Source organism: Molothrus aeneus, chromosome 5 (genome assembly GCF_037042795.1).
Source record: "Molothrus aeneus isolate 106 chromosome 5, BPBGC_Maene_1.0, whole genome shotgun sequence".
Classification (NCBI taxonomy): domain Eukaryota; kingdom Metazoa; phylum Chordata; class Aves; order Passeriformes; family Icteridae; genus Molothrus; species Molothrus aeneus.
In genome coordinates this window covers 32,655,819-32,674,791 of record NC_089650.1, presented here as the reverse complement: position 1 = coordinate 32,674,791, position 18,973 = coordinate 32,655,819, and the positions used below count along the sequence as shown (strand labels likewise).

General features: G+C 38.7%; 1 protein-coding gene across 2 annotated transcripts in view; it reads right to left on the bottom strand.

The window, feature by feature from the left end:
- The window catches only part of OSBPL8 (oxysterol binding protein like 8), an 85,418-nt gene that overhangs the window by 28,431 nt on the left and 38,014 nt on the right, over positions 1-18,973 (bottom strand). The window contains exons 3-5 of one of the 2 annotated variants that reach the window (XM_066549958.1): positions 18,268-18,360; positions 17,388-17,519; positions 566-633 (exon numbers count right to left, since the gene is read on the bottom strand). In XM_066549958.1, the coding sequence (XP_066406055.1) occupies positions 566-633; positions 17,388-17,478 (159 nt within the window). In that variant the 5' untranslated portion in view covers positions 17,479-17,519; positions 18,268-18,360. The remainder of the gene's footprint in view (positions 1-565; positions 634-17,387; positions 17,520-18,267; positions 18,361-18,973) is intronic. The other variant, XM_066549957.1, reaches the window with a different exon arrangement.

The window sequence follows — 18,973 nt, the reverse complement described above, 5'->3', positions numbered from 1 at the left end:
AATACCATAGAAAAATTTGTGTCAAGACCTCGAGTGCAAACCCTATCTCCAAGGGGTGTGGCTGCTATGCCCAGGACAGAGTGCTGTGGGAACAGCTGTGTGCAAAAGCAGCAAAAAGCAAGAATTTCCCCCTTTTCCCTGAGAGCTAGCTGTCACCTTCCAGAGCAACCCAGCAATCTGCTGCACCCCAACAATCTGTTTAAGTGCCTGTTACCATATTTGCCTCTTTAAAAGGACAGTAGATATCCAAGCAGAAAATAGAAAACCATGTGGCTGGGAAAGTTAGAGCCTTTAAACTCTTTGGCAAGGCAATATCCCACTCCAAGACACCCACAAGAAGACTTCATATTCAGTTTCCACTACTTTGAACCACAGATTTGGATGTGACGTCATCCTGGGAACTATATTAAGAGATTCCCTTTAATCTTTATCTATTGCTGAATCTGAAGAGTAATCTTCAAGATTATCTACAACAAAAGTTAAATACATTTGACCTTAATTAAAAATGTGTAGCTTCTTTACACACCAAAATTTTTAAGACAGGTTAGGAGGTTGTGTTCCTTACCTTGCTTTTTGACATAGAATATGCGGCATCGTCTTTTTGTGACGCATCGTCCTTCCCTTTGTCAGAACCTTAAAGAAAAAACAGCATTGTTGCAAATGATTTAAATTCATTAATAAAATTTATAGGAACTAGCTTTTGAAATAAATTTGCCAATGTGTTAAAAAAGTACAAGTAAATCAGATGTTCAAATAGCATATACATACCAATCTATCTCATCAGTTGAAAACATACCAGCTACTATCATATGCACTAATTTAATACTTGCCACTAAGAGGCAAGAACAGTGCACTGTATTTGGATAATGCTGTACCTGATCCAATAACCTGATGAAATTTAAATAAAACATGCCAACTTTTGTCCTTTTATTATCTCATTCTACCCTACCTGCATACATGGAGGCACAGAGAAGAGTACTAAATCAAGCCTTTTTTTGTTTGCTCATTTCTGAACCTTTCTGTAGCTAGATAATTGTTAAATACCACCTACATGAAAGCAAATCTGATTAAAATCACCAGTCAGGATTTTTTTGCAAAACAATGGAAAAAGTTCTTTACATTAGCCTTGAATTTATACTTTTAACTTGGACACTCAAGAAGCATAACTACAAGGCCTTTTATTAAAACAGTTGTCAAAATCCCATGTTTCTCTTCTGTGACAAACCCCACGCTTCCCCAGTATCCAGAAAGCAGAGTAAGTTAGTGTCTGTGTGACAGTGGAAAACAAGGACACGACTGGTATGGGTATGGGTGCTGCCACACAGCTGCTCTGTGCCACAGAACATATACTGAGAACCTGGCACCCTCTCACAGAAAAATTGCCTCCTGTGCTTACAAGACATCACACTCATTGATCAACTTAATTTGAAGAGAGTGGTGGCAGCATAAAGCTTTTATAAACAGGGAAAAAACAAATTGCACAATGCATTTATCTATGTAAGTCAGCATGCCATCTTTTAGATGCCCCCTGAAGAGGAGGCAGATGAGAGCGTGAATTCAGGCATGGATTTCAGAACAGCCCAGGCAGCTGAGAAGCCTGGCACAGGGGTGTCCAAGAGCTGTGCCTGTGAGAGGGCACTGCACCAGCAGGGACACCCTGCACCCATGGACATGGCACCAGACATGGCACCTGCAGGCACACTGCACCGTGGACACCACCAGTGCTTTGGAGCATCCCTCTGGGCATGGTCCTGACTTCGAAACAGAAACAGGTCTTCTGATCCCTGAAATGAGAAGACTTACCAGAGAAACTCCTTGGTTTCACATTTTTCAGGGGAATGTGTGTATGTGAAGGGAAACTATGAGCTTTGAAAGAATTTTTAACTTTTTGTAGCAGTGTTGGGTAGCTTGTCCATAGTAGGAATTTTTTTTTTTTGTTATTATTATTATCTTCAGCCTTCCACAACTTATAATACCTAGAAACTCTAAGACAGAACTGATTCATTTGTCACAATTACACATCCCGGGAAGATTCATGGAGTTAAAGGGGCATTTGGCTGATCTCCAGGTTACATGAAAAATCTTAAGGTTCCTCTTGATTTTGGTCTGGTAATCAGTCTTTTGGGGATTTTTCTCCCTTTATATTTTTTACTTTGTGCAGATATTCCTTTATAAGACCAGATTTTAAAAATTATATACTGCAGTACAATATCCCATTTTACGTTCACAGAAAGGAAGCTCTACATGCCTTTACAAACAACTTTTTAACATCCTTACAGAAGCCCCACCTGGGCATAGTTCATTAAATCCTTCATTTTTAAATTCTTCCAACACACCTGCAATAGACTTGTGCAGCTAATGAAAACTGTAACATAGGAGACCATTTGACAACAGGAAAGGAGTACCTTGACAGGTAGAAGATTTGTAGTACTAGGGAATTCACAAACAAACTAGCCACCAGAAGCTACATTTCCTAGGTAATCCCAAATGCAAAAGCACATTTTCTACAGCACTAGTTATCAGGCATGAAACAAGGTTGTTTAAAGCCTCAGAGGCTACTCTTGCCTTGGTTTACTTAAAAGTTACTGGATTTGACACCAGTCTTAGGCAGTCAGACACACAACAGAACCATAGCAGAGACTTTCTCCTCATCCAGTGCCCCAAAAAAAGGAATCAAATCCCACTGAAAATGCAATGCAGGCATTTTCTAATGACTTTCCCATTTCTGGGAAGTCAGAATATACAGAAACCTCAGTGAGGAAGAATCAGCAAGGAAGTGCTAAGTCAGGATTTTTCTTACAGAAGAGAAGCTGTAATTCCAAGCTTGCTTTCTGAAGCACAACAATTTTATGGACTTTTCACACCGCTATCCAACAGACATACATTTTTTATTTTCACAAATAAACTTTGCATCAGTACCACCAAGAAGAAATGAAAAAGCTCAGTTGCATTTCCATGAATTGCACCACCTTGCTTTCAGTGTCTCGAGCTGCAGAGGTGTGCGTGCCAGCTGATTCAGGAACTTACCCACCACACAGACTGCTCCCCTCCTCACCCACAGCACAGAAAAGGGCTCTCTCAGGGGTTAGCAAAGCCAAGTCAGGGTGCTGCACATCCTGGAACACCTTGCACTGCCCCAGTCTTGGTCTGTGAGGAAACCCAGTCATCCAGCTTTGCATCCCCCACCATCCTGCTGGTGACCTCCCTCTGTGTAGAGGGACAAGCTCACAACACAGACAGTTGTCTGGAGCAGAGACTGCCAGAGCAAAAGAGGCTAGAAGCAGGGTATAATAAAGTGTTTCAAGTTTTTCAATATTTATCAGCAGCGGTTTTGGGCCTAATATTTTAGACCTAATATTTATTCCCACCTTGTAACTCAATCAGCAGCTTCTTAACAAAATAACCTGAGCCCACATTCGACAATGTAGAAATTCATGTGTTGAAGACAGTCCCTTTCTGTCATTTCCTCTTTACTGAATCCTTTGAATTTATGTATCATTTTCTACGTACAATCCTGAAAGCAATCTTTAGAGTTAGGAGCACCACTGCTGTGCTCTCTAAAGCAGTTCTGAGCATCAGCGATTGCGTTCAAAGCAACACTACACCTTAACAGGCCTTCCCCCAGTGTGACCTTCCTTATCGTAGCAGCTCAGGTGCCATGGGCTCTGAAAGCTGATCCCAATGCCACTGCAGTCAGCCACAGTTCATGGTATGACCTCAGAAGCCAAGGCAAACTGTCCATTAGTGCATTCCTACTGTGAGCACTCACCATGTTCTTCCAAAACTTGCAGGTGAAAATCTACATTAAAACTCATTAGGAGCTTTCAGAGAGATTTAAGAGCCTGACAGAGGAACCACAACCCTTGCATACAAGATATTAATGAAACAAAATCAAACAGTGCTGCTTTAGAGATTGAGACAGATTATGTAGTCAAAAACAACAACAAAAAACACAAAAAAAACACCCCTACGAAACAAAACAAAAAAAAATCTTCAAAACACTGTTGACAAAAACGAGGCTATATACACTGCAAAATTAAAGACTATTTAGGATTAAGACTGTGGCAGGGTACAGTTTCAAAAAAACCCAAACCTGTCCAGATAATAGATTTCAATTTTCAAGCATAACGTATACTTTTTGAAGTTGCACACACAATCTGTCCCTTCAGTCAATTTTGAAGGAAGGGAAAAATCAAAAAACAACCACATAACTCTTACATCTTGAATATTGGCTTTGTGCTTCAATAAATGCCATCTGCAATTATGATACATGAGAAAAAAACATCAGAAAATAAGCATGTTACTTTTTAATGTCAGATCTATTTTATTCATAAAAGAAATAATTACTATCCACTGGAGGCTCTTCTTCAAGCATGCAGAAAAAACAGCAGAAAAGCAACGCAATGCATGAAAAGATCACAAAGAGCAATCCAAGCAACAGTGTTACTGACTTCCAAGTGAAAAGAAAGGAACAGCCTGATGTGATTACTGGTGTGCATGTGCAGTTTTGAAGAACAAATACTTCAGCTGGAAAATGCTTCTGGAAGAACCATGAGCTGTACTTATTATCAATACTGGTGCTATATAATAAACACATCAGAAAAAAAGGAAAAATCTTTTTAAAGAATTGAACACAGGGAACCATAGTCTTTTTAACTGACTGACTGTCAAAAGCTTATTGACAATTTAAGAGTACAATCCCATATTAACTAATTCAGATTCCTCCATGGACTTTGAAAGCAAAGTAATCAGAAAAGTAAGCAAAGTCCTTTTATGTATTTTCTAACAGTAGTGTTTTCTTTCGTAAACACCACAAAATAAAAAAAATAACCAAAGACTGTCATCACTGTAACTATACATGAGTATATTTTAAACAGACAATTACTCTTTGCCTAAACCAGTCTGAAAAACTATGTTCATTAAGCATATAAGGAATATTAAAACTCTTCAGAGATATATGCAAAAGTCCAAAAGAGCAAGCATTTTTTAATTCTATGTACACACTTGAATTTTTTCATTAAAAACCACTTTCCATTTGTTCTGCATTTTAAGTAATTCACTGTCTCCTTATGAACAGTGATCAGCTTTAGCTGCAGAATTCTATATAGAAAGGAAGCAAATATGAAACGAGACTCCTTTTTTCCCACTAATTACCAGACTACACATACTTCTTTTAAAGGTAGGAAGCACCTGTCAAGTTGCCAACGCCATGCTTTCAAGCTTTGAGATCTTTTATTTTGCAAGCAGCTTGAATAAAACTCAGTGTTAGATTCTTGGTAGAAGGCTAATCATTTCCTAAAACAGAGTGAAAGGAAACATTCCAGGATAAAAATGTTCAATAAAACATGGTGTCTGCAACCTCCCCCATGGTCTGCACCCACCTCTGCTCTGGGGCTTCAGAACCACGGCTTACAAATTCAGTGAGCCATGCTGCAGGAGGCAGGCAATAGAAAGTGAAAACTATTTCACTTTCCTTCCCCCCCCAACATCCTGGCCCCGTGGAACTACACAATAAAGTGCATCTCTGCGCATGCACAAGACAACTCACGCATCCAGAGCAATTCTGGAAAGAATGCACAGATTGTACTATGTCCCCCTTCAGGAATGGGTGACCTTGTAACACATTTTCAAGCACTGAGGCTTTCTGAAATAAACTGCTGAAATTCAGGTACCTACGTCAGAAGGTTATGAACAATGTGCACATTATGAACAATGACATGCAATGATCTACAAATTCATTGCAATATTCCAGTACTGATTTTCAGGAAACAACAAATCTGCGCAAAACGAGATTAAAGCCCTTTCAGAGGTTTTAAGTTTTCAAAATCTTACACTACAGAGTTTACCAAAGCTATGTTTTTAGCCCTCATTTTCTATCTTGTCATTTTATGTCAAATCATTGATGACCAGCCTGCAGATTTTCCAGTAGTTACAGCTAAATACAAACCTTCTGCTGTACCGTACAATTTTAAAGCAGATCCATTGGTGGGGGAGGGGGGGGAGCAGTGGAAACAGCAGTGGAAAGTACAAGAAAGGAAGGCATTTATAAACCACATCACAGAACCTCAGTCCTAAAAGCCCAAACAACCAAAACAAACATTCCAGTCAGTCTCAAACACACCAATGTATTTTGAAGTGAGATTTGTGGCAGTGTGAAAGCTAACTTACTCCTTTCCCTGTCTGCAAATCCTGCCACTACAAAGAGCTGTTATCAAACTGCATACAAGCAATACTCTTTCTGATTTCTACCCACATCTCAGTACATTTCTTTCATTCAAGCATGAAAACTTGAGGCAGAAATTAGATTCGCTTCTGTACATTTTAAGAAATGCAAGACCAAAACAAACCTGGTAAAGCAGGAGCGAGCTCATTATATCCACCAAATGAAGCGTTCCGGATGAGCTTTCGGCCATCAGCTCTTGGAGAAAACACAGATGAAATCCCAGCACATGAAGAAAACCTACGTCGCACTGGACCTTCTTCCTTCATGAGTTAAGGTGTTTGTGTAAGGATTATGTTCTCTGTGAAAGCTGGTTAGCATAAGCTGCTTGGAGCAAGAGTGTTGCAGTAGCAGCCTTTTACCTCACATTCTGATGAGTAAGATACAAAAGAGGAAAAAAAAAGAAACAAACGAAGGGCGCACATGAAAAATGCAGTGAAGAGACAGAGGCTGCCAAATCAGCAGCAAGCCAAGCAACACTATACTCCTCTCATCAAAGCTCTTACGATGCTTAAAGTGGAATGCCTTTGCTTCAGCTCCTTTTTCCTGGGAAACACACCACATCTTATTTTTTACCTCTCAGTTTTAGTCCTACTCATTTCTAAGTACACAAAAATGGTATCTAAGTTTTAAGGAATCCTTAAATTGAGTTCCTGTTAGTCTTTCATGTCCCAAATTTATACTGCACAAAGGACAACTCATGAGCTTTGTGGCTTCCCTGTTTGATATTGTGGTACACTATGGGAATGAGAAAAGGGAGTCAATCATTGCATTACACAGCCAAGTTGAACTTTCCTGTTCAGGCACTCACCTAACTAGTTTTTGTCAACTGACTGCCATGGCCTCTACATCTTCATTTCTTTATTTTTCTTTAAAAGGTGATGCAATTGCTTTTTCTTCTTGAAACTCTCCCATATTTTTAAAAACAAACCAGCCTGACTCACAGAAGAGCTGTCCTAAATAATCTCCACAAAAAAGGCTTTTTATTATTAATGCCCCAAATATTTTATTCAATGAATAAAACACTTAAATGGGCCAGCTTAAATTTTAAACACAAAAAGGATTCCAGTAAACTGTGATTCAAGACTAGAAATCTGCTGATCCAAACTTCTCCTGCTGGGAGCTACTGTAATGAAGTCAAATAGTCTCTCCCTAACCACCTTCACCCACTGTTACATCAGCAGCCTCTTTGCTGCAAGGACTAGTGTGCACAGTCACCCTCTTGCAAATGTGGAACTTCCTTCCCATTTGGTGTTTCTCTGCTGGTCCCATTTTCTCCATCAAACTTTACTGACTAAACAGGTTTTGAAACCTTCTCTACTAAAAACCAGGACAATAGGACACCAAGAACTGCCTTGAAAATAAGAACTTGAATTCTTACCTTATTCCATCCTCTCCTTTTCTTACAATGTGAATCACATGCCATAAATTAAACCAATAGCAGCATGAACACGATTAACCCTCAAATAATACTACTTACTCTATGGCCTTATACAAAGAAGTATAGTTAACTTCCCCCTTAACTACCTTAAGGTAGTTAACTTACCTTAACTTGGGAAGTTAAGGTAAAAAGATGTATCAGTCAAGATAAAAAGATGTATCAGAAAAAGCAAAGATGAGGCACAGATAGCCATCAACAGAAACCACTATATGCTATATGAAAAACACAATTAACTTAAGCACAAGGAATAGGAAAAACTGGGTAAGCATCATGTATTCAGGCCTGTCTCCATTTATCCGATCCTGTGTCTCACACTTCCTTCAGCTGAAACAGTCCTTGTTTCAAGATGTCCCAGAAGGAACAGAAAAAGCAGCTAAAGAAACTAAAGGAGTGGAGTGGCAGGGCAATGAGGAAATGCAAGGAGGGAGAACACTAGCTTTTTTTCTATTTGGTTTTGTTTTGGTTTTGCTTTAATAAACACAGCTCCATATCACCTCTCCAAATCTGTCCTAACTACAAAACAGAGCAAACACCTTGGTTCAAATCTATTCATAATATGCATTTTCTTTTTTTTCCAACTGAAATCAAGAGAAAGCCGCAGTAGAACTCCTCTTACACACAGAAGGAACCGTATCCTCTCATTACAGACCTACCTTGCCCAGTTAATGGGGCTGTTATCTCCTCTTTCAGAGTCGGGGCTGTGACCCTGCCCAGAGCACTCTGCTGACACCGGTATCCAGCCGTGTCCATGTCTCTCTCGTTCTGGAATGGCTGGGTCACACAGACTGGAAGGGGGGAGGCTCCTCCATCAGACACCTGCCTCCAGCCCTGGGCCCTACCTGCCAGCCCACCAGCTTGTTTCACAGCTCAGTCTTCTCTGCCACTTTCTGTTCACGTTCTTAAGGAGCAGCTGCGTTTGCAGGGGTTTCAGGAAACAAAACAATCATGAAGGCCTTTCCCTTACTTCTCTCCATGCCCTCTCAAGTCCCTTGACACTGCTCATGTAGTCAAACTGTAAACAGGAACAGATTAAAATACCTCTTTCTCCTTCCTATGCCCTTTTCTCCATTTAGAACTGAAACTGAACTCTTTGGGTAGATAAAATTAAGAATTTCAATACAGATAATGTTACATTTCCCCTCTCTGAGGCTCTCTCCAGTCAAAGAAGCTGTTATCCAGGTATTCTAAGCACCTTCTGCTTTAACTCAACAGCAACACAGGAGAGGCAGCCTCTGAGTGTTTTATCAAAATAGGACTCTGTCTCACCACTACAACAGAGGAGAAAAAGAAAAAATCTAATTTAAGCTTCTTCCTTCATCGCCTCACCCCTCCCCCCCCCGCAAAGACCAAAACATCCCATAAATGCTTTTTCTTCCTCTCTCCTTCCTGAAAATAAACTCGGACAGAATAGGTCCATCTACTGATGAAATCAAAATTTGTGATCTTAGACTAATGTCCCAGGCAGCTTTCTGTCCTTTTGATATTAGTTTTGAGTGCATTAAGAATTGATATACTTAGAAAATGCACTCTCATACACAGCTTAGAAATTTGCACCGTTTCAGATACTCACAAATAGAAGTACAACCAAGTCCAACTGCATAAGTCAGACATGCTAGAAAAGCCTGCATAAACAGGGAGGTATCTGCACTTTAGCTTAAAGGCATCAGGTGCATGAATATATATGAGCTTTTTCATAACAGAAGTTTCAGGCACCATAGGATACACTAGACTAAGTATGCCACTGAAATAGACAAAAGGTTTCCTGGTTTTTCTGTTTTATAAAAGACCTGTATCAGTAAGAACATGACTACATGACTGAAATATTTAGTTCATGTATCTTGGGGCAGGAGGGAGCACAAGAATCCATTCTCAGCCAATCTCTTTAGAGGAGCAAAACTTATTTAATGCATATATATTTTTCTAAAGGACAGAATGCATTTCTCCCATTATATATTGAATCAGGACTTCTTCAACAGTAAATAGTAAATGCTGGCTGAAAAACCAATCCTAATCCTGTGCTTAAGACATTCTTCCAGGATATTGCCTGGAGCAAAATGTAAAATCTCATTGTACAAAGTCAAATAGAAGATATGTGGAGTTCTGACAACTTGTGAAGACTTTTGACAAAGTATGGTTTTAGTTTTAAAACATTTCTCCAATGGAAAAATATTTACAGCTGAAAAAAACCACAGTCTTAACAAAAAAGACCTCTCTAAATTGTAAAGGCAAGAATTCAATGAAATTGAACTCAAATCAAATCTATCTGGACTACCCAAATAAGGAATTTTCACTATAATAATCCGTTTTATAGAGATTTTAGAAGTTTAGAATAACTAACACATTCTAAAAACTAATACTGATGCAGTAATACAGTAAGTAGTAAAACTATGGATAGTGATGGAAAGTAAACAAAAAATCCTTTTCCCCTTACAGGTACCCAAGGAAAAGCTAAAATCTTCTTAAAACCAAACTCTGTGAAAGCTAGAGAGAAAAGAAAGAGGAAGGAAAACTTGGTGTAGTAGAGGAAGGCAGAAACTTTTCAGACTTGCCCTGCAATTTTGACAGTAATTTGCCCTGACATTTCAACATTACTACCTTTTCAAGTAGACTTCTCCCCCCAGTCCATGAAAAGGTCATAAATAATTCTCTACATGCAGTAGAGAATTATTTTGCAGCATGCAGAAAACAGAAAAAGAAAACGGGTAGACAATCATACCTATGAAGGTTTTATCTAACAATTGATTTTCACAGGTGGATTTGAAGTAAAAGCAGTTTTTTTCCTATTTAATAAAAAGGGTATTAAAGATATACTTGCCTTCTGCACTGATATTTGATTCAGAAAAAAATTATACTTAAACCATGAGGCTACAAGTTGGAGAGTAGTTGAGAGAGGCAAATTTCTTTCACCAAATATTCTTCTGTTCTCTGGTATTTCCAAGTCCAGTGCAGTTTAGCTGAGGAGTAATTCCAGAGGCAAGCCTGAGAGTGGTGACCAATGACCACCAAGACTCCCCATGCACTGCTGCCAGCTGTACTTGGCTGCACCTCCTCACTTGCTAACAGCCTGCTCAGCTCCTCCCACACGGAGTAAATAGCTTTGCTCACTGCTCAGGTTTCAACATTGTCCTCTCAGCCCTTACAAAGTTCTCAAAGTCACGACTCAGGTTCAAGTAGGCCAGTCCTGCAGAGACTGTCATGAAGAAAGAGAACTTGCTTGAGATGTTTCACATCAATCACTGCTGTGCCTTTTAAACCCAGTACTACACTTGCATAAAGCTATAACCCACACAGAAAGCAGAATATGCCATTTACCCAGGCCACAAATACTGGGTGGAGTAGCATTTCAGAAATGGCAAGTTCTAATAAACACAATGACTTGCAGAGAGGAATGTGCCAGAGTACGCATGGCAGTAAGAAAGCAGGAGGTCAAGGTGATGTAACCATACACAGCAGAACTTAAAGCATTTTACAAGAAATTCAGTTTAGAACACAGACTAAGATCAGATTATTTAGGGCTCCAGCTCCTTCCTCCTACTGTGACCAGAGCCTCACTCACATCCCATTTAAGACAAGCATCACTAAAGCTACTCCAAATAGGTTACACAGTTTTGTGGAACTGAGGCTTCACTTCCACACTGTTGAAAAACTGAAAAGTGACCACCTGTGTCCCTAGGCTCAGGACCCTGCCACAGGATTAACAGGCATTAATCCAGTACTACCCAAAGAACAACCAGTGCCCATGGCTCCCACACACTGCTGATTACAAATACTTCCTCATCATCAAAAGCAATGCAAGACAAATTAAAATGCCTCCTAATAATACAAGAAAGACTAAGAGTCTCCAAGCATGAGGGTTTGCAAGGTTTTAGAAAGAATTCTTATGTGGCAGGAGAAAGCAGAAGTCTTAACATTTTTCTAAGACATTAAATGCATTTACTCTGCAGAGAAGGTGCCTTACTTCAGAAGCAAAACTTACTGTTAATATTGAAGTATCAAAAAAAAGGTTTTTGGAGAGCCTCAAGTAGAACTTGAACAGTTCTTCTTTAGCCGTGAGACAATGAGACAGAGTGATGGGACTATGAAGTGAAGTAACAAAGGATGACATGCTTAGCAATAAATTGGTTCTTACTGTGTTTAGACAGTGAGTTATTTAGCCATTCTTCAGCTTCTTTATTCAAAGAACAGACACAGTGAAGGGAAAGAGGAGACTGCATGAAGTTACTCCATGACTAAGTCTGCCTACATGTAGCAAGTAAACACATAGGAAAGGTAAGAAGAAAAACAGAAATCACTATTGAATATAAAATATAGCCCAACTATCCAGCAAACAGCTTGGTGTGGAACCAGATTCATTGGCAAAATTTTGCCATTTGCAAGCCAAATACTCTTATCAAAAAGAATTACTAACACACTGAAAGCAAAAAAATACCAGCCCAAACTGGCATTTTAGCCGTGATCAACTCCCAGTGGAGTTCCAGCCTCACCTGTGCTCAATGCATCCATCTGCTGTAATTATGGGCAGTGGGATTTCTCTCCCCAGCTCCAAGGCAGTTCCCCACTGCTGTGGCTTCAGCCTCATGCATCCATATGAAAGAACCCTTGGCAGAAATGTGCCCAGAGCACCACAGCCAAGTGACTGTCTTAGGTAGAGGTGCTAACACTTCAAAAAGGCTTCGAGTTCACTGTCACAGGGCTGCATCTTTCCTTCTACTGGTCCACAGTAATTTGTCTTCCACTGACAGCTGGTTAAGAGGAGATGCTTTGCTGTATCTCCAGGGCTTCTTGACCACCAGGAACCCAGAACAGGGATGACCAGTCAGGAGCTCCAAGACCTTTGTTGCTGCCCAGTGAAACAAACTGTTCCTGCTGTCAACTGAGCCGAACAACTGAAACAAATGGTTTTTTAAAGCTGCAAGTTGCACAGGTCAACAACAAATCAGCTTTAACTTGTTAGTTGCCTTGGGTACACAGTCAGTAACATCTGAGTTGGATATTTTCTGGGTCATTATGGCTCCAAAGGCATTTCATCCCTTCAACAGCTAATAACTGTTCTTTAGGACCTACTTCTTGAAAATGCCTGTTCTTTGCTTTCCACCTTCTGTCACATACAAAAATAGTTTCCTCCAAAAATGCAGCACCCTGTGGATTAAAATCCTAGCACTGGCATATCCTTTAAATGTTTCCTCTGGAGCTGTTTAAAGGACAAGTTCAGCACAGCCAAAAATGCCCTCACTCTTCCCTAAAATCACCTTCACTTCCTTCCAGTTCATGGTGATCATCATCATCACCACTAGCAGATATCATTTTGTTTCTACTGTCAACCCTCCTCCCTGCACCTAAACCACTTCTGTTTCTCAGTCATGTAACACAATATATTTTTAATTGCATTGCAAATTGAATTAACAACTACTTAATTAACTACTACTGCTCTGCTGGAAAAGAAAGGCAGATCCTGTTTCTTATCTCCTGTCAGGCTCCTTCTGGGGACACACATCCCACCTCATATGCATCTTACTGATGTTTTAAATAAAGACAGGAAAAATATAGAAAAGTCTGACATTTTCAAGCATTCTATAACTAGATTTCTCTATTTACCACAAATATTGCTATTTAAGCATCTGTGACGTCTTCATAAAAAGTTTGAAATATGTTTTAAGAAAATATTGGTAAGTTAAAAACATTATTAATCATTTATAAGGAGACTGCTGACTTTTTAAATAGTTTTTATGTGATTGCTATTTCTGCATTAATTCATTTTATCAAAGAAATAAATCAGTATGCTTGAGTTAATAAGATTTACAAGAATTCAATTTACCAGGGATAATTTGACATAAACAGATGACATCAGCAAGCAGAGCTCTGCTCTACAACTTTTGAAAATGCAGTCTTGTACTTGGTATTTTTAAAGTTAATTTTTCAACTGCAATAAAATAATTTTGTCAATTATTCCTTATGGTTACATGCTAGGTTAAAAAAGAAAACATTCCAAAAGTAAGTTCAATAAAAGTTTGTTTGTTCATTAATAGTTAATAACATTTTTAACCACTGAATGCAAACACAGAATATGAGCTAAATTAGCACCACACTATCTGTGTGTCAGCTGCTAGAACTAAGAGATGATTTAGCAGTACAACATCTATATGACTATACTTAAAAAAATACAGTCTTGGTGATTTGGAAGGGCCATGCTGCCCACTGGGGCCTAAAGACACACTATCCCACAAACATAAGCAAAGCTTCACAGATAAAGTAACTTCCTAAAATCATTAAAGTTTCCATCAAAAAGCTACTGAATTATTTAGGTCCTACTCCAAGTCTGACAAGTCTAAATAAAATATTGAGCAAAAAAACATAGTATAACCATTAGTCTGTTCAAGACACATTAGTTGTAGCATTATGATCAGGACTAGTCTATTCTGACGCTCCAGTTAACTACTTGATGGACAAGGCAGGAATAAATAAAATGCACAAAAATTAAAATTAAAACCCCATCTCAGGATCAATGCTATATATGGCCAAGTTAGTGTTTGGCCACTAAAATTCTAAACTTTCTACATATGTTAAAATCATACTGGAAAAATCTCCACCATCCCTTATTTTGACACATTTCCATCAAACAACCTTGCTAAAGCTTCCTATGGAAGTGAGTGTGACCTCCACACCTACACATGCCAGTCTGTAGCCTCACAGGTAAGCTGCTTCAGCCTCAGAATAAAAAACAGTGTAACTTCAAGGATCTTGAAAATATTTTGTAAACCAGTGCAAAGAGTACATAGAGCAGTGACATTTTAAATAGACTTTTGCTGAGCAACCACTAGACAATGCTACCAGATCAAATTGCACTCTACATTTATAAAATAAATCTGTATTGGACTCCAAGAAGAAGACCCCCATCTCTGTCTCAGACAACATACTCTGCTCAGTCTCACAAGAGCGACAGGAGTGAGGGAGGAGGAAGACATGTCTTAAACTAAGAAACCAAGTACAGGAAAATAGAAGCTTTCTGAAATCCAGAGCTGTTGGCAGAAATGAAAACCAAATACTTATACACAGCAGCACCTAAAATTATAAAATACATACCACTTACAACTTTACATTGACATATTACATGGTTCTTTTTGTACCAAATAAGAGGTAACTCAAACTGATGTTAAATGTTCACCTCCCTTCCCTTGCATTAAGACATATTTGTAATTCTTGTCATTAGGATCTTAGCTAAAACACAAGCAGATGACACAAATTAAGCTTGCTACAGTAGATTTTCCAAACAACAGTCACTGAGCATGTCTATCCCTAGACAGCTGCTGGACAGCCACTGTGGTGGTTTCCACATTAACACCAAAGTTAGTGCTGGTTGTTCCAGAGACTGCCCCATCACAGGCTTTGTTTCATTCTGACTCACCTGGTTTTGAGCTGCAAGTTCTATGCCTAAGTGGCCTTGCAACACAGGTGCTTTTTATTCAGGCAGAAGCAACCTAGGTAAAAGTGGTCAAATAGCATTGCACAACATCCAACTGCCCAGCAGCAAAAGATAAGGTAACTGTGACACTTACCTGTGTCACAGTTCTCCCTTAGATATATTTAATCTTGGTAGATGGTATAATACATTTTCTGTTTCGATTCTCTGTTATTCTGTGCCTAGCATGATACTGAATTGTTTATTTACATTACTCATCTCCTAAGGATGACTTCAGTTGTCAGTGACTAAAAGTATTTCCATTTAGTTCCTTGTAAATGCCTTCAAATTCTGTATCTAAACATTCCCTATGTCATTATACCATCCCACAGGCAGATTGTAAAGACCTTGGTTAACTGGATTTCAGTTACAACAGCCTCACTCCATCATATTAAGCTCTGTTCTACTTCATATTTTTCAGGCTTCCACTACATCTCTTTTTCTCCAATGTAATAAGCTCAGATTTTTGCCAGCACTGTAATTTTCCCATAGGAATAACTGCCATTGAATATTCACCCGATCTTTAAATGCTGGTCAACCCACGCAAAAAAAATCAGCTCCCAAGCTGTAGATAGGCTGCAAGACAGTAATTGTGGGTTGCTGAAACCCAGCCCACATGGTACCATTTCTCTACTAAAATTGAATGCAAGCCAAATTTCTTGTCTCATGAAAGTACAGCCTTATATCTAGTAGTGCTCCTGGAAAACTAAGTCAGTAATGATTGATGCTAAAAAAGGCACAAATACATTTAACTGGCTTAAATTCACTTATATAAGCCCTGAAATATTCAGAAGAAAAAAAGATCTGGAGAGAAAACTTTACTATCTGCAAGGAGCTTGATGTAGGACAATCAAGTACTTTTCAAGCGCATTTTAATCATTTTCCTATGAATGAAAATCCTGAAGAACACTACAGTTTGACTTTATAACTTAGTGGGAACATCAATATTAAAAGGAAGAGTTTATTAGAATATTCAAATACACTTACATAACACCAGCATCTATCTAGTAAAGGATACAACACAATATAGAGAGAAAATAACCACAAGTTATTTCAACATAATAAAAATTACAAACAAGTTTTATTGATATTATACAGAAAATATTTCCAGACTAAACTAGACATAAGCCAGAGGACACCAAGTACTGTTCCAGTGTGATAACACCAGGAATTAGAAAATATATCCGAGCTAGCTCTGTGTAGTACCAAAAATACTACCATAATAACTTTAAAATACACTAAAATACTACCAGATTCAGCACAGTAACAACTGTCTTTGTTTCAAAGTTTCTTTTCTTGTCTCATAGAACTGAACAGGAAAACAGGAATATGATTCAAAGTTAAGACCTAAGACACTGCCTTTATTACTCTAAAACACCAGTATCATTATTCTGACAAAGCAAGCTGTGGTAGTTAGGAAGACTCATGCCAAAACCAGGTAAAAATATAAAACCATGTCAGGAACACTACTCATGAAAAAAACTAAAGGAAGCATGGATGACTATCATGGCTGCCAACAGTAAAAGGGAAGAAAACATTAATTTTAAAAGCCTGAAGTTTTCACTAAGAACTTCACCGCAGGAAAGATGTCCAATGATTTCCTGAGCAACAAATGCAAGTAGTTTCAAATGCAAATAAGCACAAGGAGACCAACTATTCCTTGGGGTTTTTTTGTTTCTTGAATAGTCTATCAGCATGTCAGGTCTACTGAGTTTCACTTTCCATCCAGTCAGTTCTCATGGATGTACAGAGTTTGTTTTCAACAGGTTTAGCAAGGCAGAGGAACTTCTTGAAAGCTGGCAAAAAATAATGTTGAGACTTTTTTTTTTTTCTTTTTCTAAAGAGAAGGATCTTTCAGTAGAAGTAATTTAATTACTTCTTTGTTATTGAAGTAATTTGAAGTATCTTTCCCCAAAAGTTCCACTTATGGTACATCATAACACTGCTGCATAAAGACACAACTTGAATACTGAGAAAAGAACATTACTGTGGGTTTTACAGGACTACACAAATAATCATTTAACATCATGTGAACTGCACTCTCATCAAACAAATCATAGCATGCCTTAATAAACTAGTGCATCACATAATGCATTTTTTCCTGTTTCAGATTAACACAAAGATACAAATAATTACAGAAATTTTCAATATGCTTTCTTCCTTACCTCTTTATTGTAAAAGGCAGTGATTTTTAACCAATATTTGGAACATATAATTAATGTTAGAACTTAAATTCTTTAAAACTTCTGCAAAAAATAACGTTGTCTTACCATGACTATGGGCACTTCCTGGACTGAGACACGGTTGAAGTAACTCTTTGGTTGGAGTAAAATAGCCTTCTTTCCCCTGGTGCTGGTTCATTTTTCCTGGAGTTATAGGCTGGTCATCACTGTTTGTTACCACTGTTGAAATATAAAATGGATGCTCATTCAAAGATGTTATGTGCTTGTGCATAGATTTCTATTAAGAACTTCACTGCTGTTTATGATACTGGTATTCAACTGCTCTGTTGCAAAACATTTCATTCTAAAAACTGAGGTTTTCAAACCAGATATTTGCTTTGGAGAGGATGGCAGAAAGAAGCCAGTAAGACTGGTCTAAGACATGAGGCAAAAGATGAAAACAAAAATTAGCATGAGGTTGGAAAGGCTGATACTCAATAGAGATACAGCATTGAGCTGTTGCTTATCTTCTGAAATACTTCTTTTCTTTGCCACTTTGAGATAGCTTTTGGTTTAACTAGCCTCAACTCAGCCAACCCATGAAACAACTTGCCAGATCAAGCTGTACCAACATCCCAGAAAGCTAAGATCAATGTCTGTATATACATCACAAGAAACAAGTCTTAACAATACAAATCATGTACAAATTCTGTCAAGGCAGAGGCTTAAAGCAGAAGAGTTACTCTCCTTGAACCTCAATGGTCTGAAAGACTTGTCTGGTGTCTTCCTACCTATTTCTAGGATCACCTGGCCAGCCATCCTGTTTTACAGTTTCTGTACATCTTGTTAAGCTGCAGACAACAAAACTGTACCTTTTTCATAATCAAAGAATGACTCTGTAACACCTGTTGTGTGAAAGGAGATATACTGACAACGTGCTCAAAGAGGGAAACAAGCAATATTTACTAAAGAAAAGACTGGAACTTACAACACGGATGATTTTAAGAGTTCCCAAGCTTTCCTTAAAAGTTCAGCAGAAGATTTGAGTCAAACCAAACAAGTTCTATTCTCTGGATGGACTCTGCAAAGTACAAAGGCCTTCTTAGCTTTATCACTACTCTTATTACAGTAGTGGAAACATTTTGCAGCAAAACCTGGAATGAACACAAAGCAGTATGAAAAAATAAAAAGGTGCTTGAGTGTCCAGAAGGGTGAGGAAGATAGTGAAGGGTCCAGAGCACAAGTCTGATGAGGATGGCTGAGGGAGCTGGGGTTGTTTAGCCTGGGGAAAAGGGGATTCAGGGTAGACTCTACTGCTCTCTACCACTACCTGAAAGGTAGCTTCTCCCATGTAACAAGTGACAGGACAAGAGTGACAGCCTCAAGTTGTGGCATGAGTGGTTTAGATTGGATATTAGAAAAACTTTCTTCACCACAAGGCTTCTCAAGCATTGGAAGAGGCTGCCCAGGGAAGTGTCACCAATCCTGGAGGTATTTAAAAGATGTGTAGATGTGGCACTTGGGGACATGGCTTAGTGGTGGACTTGGCAATGCTGGGTTAACAGTTGGACCTGATGATTCTTAAATGTGTATTCCATCCTAAATGATTCTATGAAGAATGCAAGGATTGCAGTACACCCACCTGTATTATTTTTCTACATCAGATAAGCCATCTAAAGCTCTGCTCCAGAGAA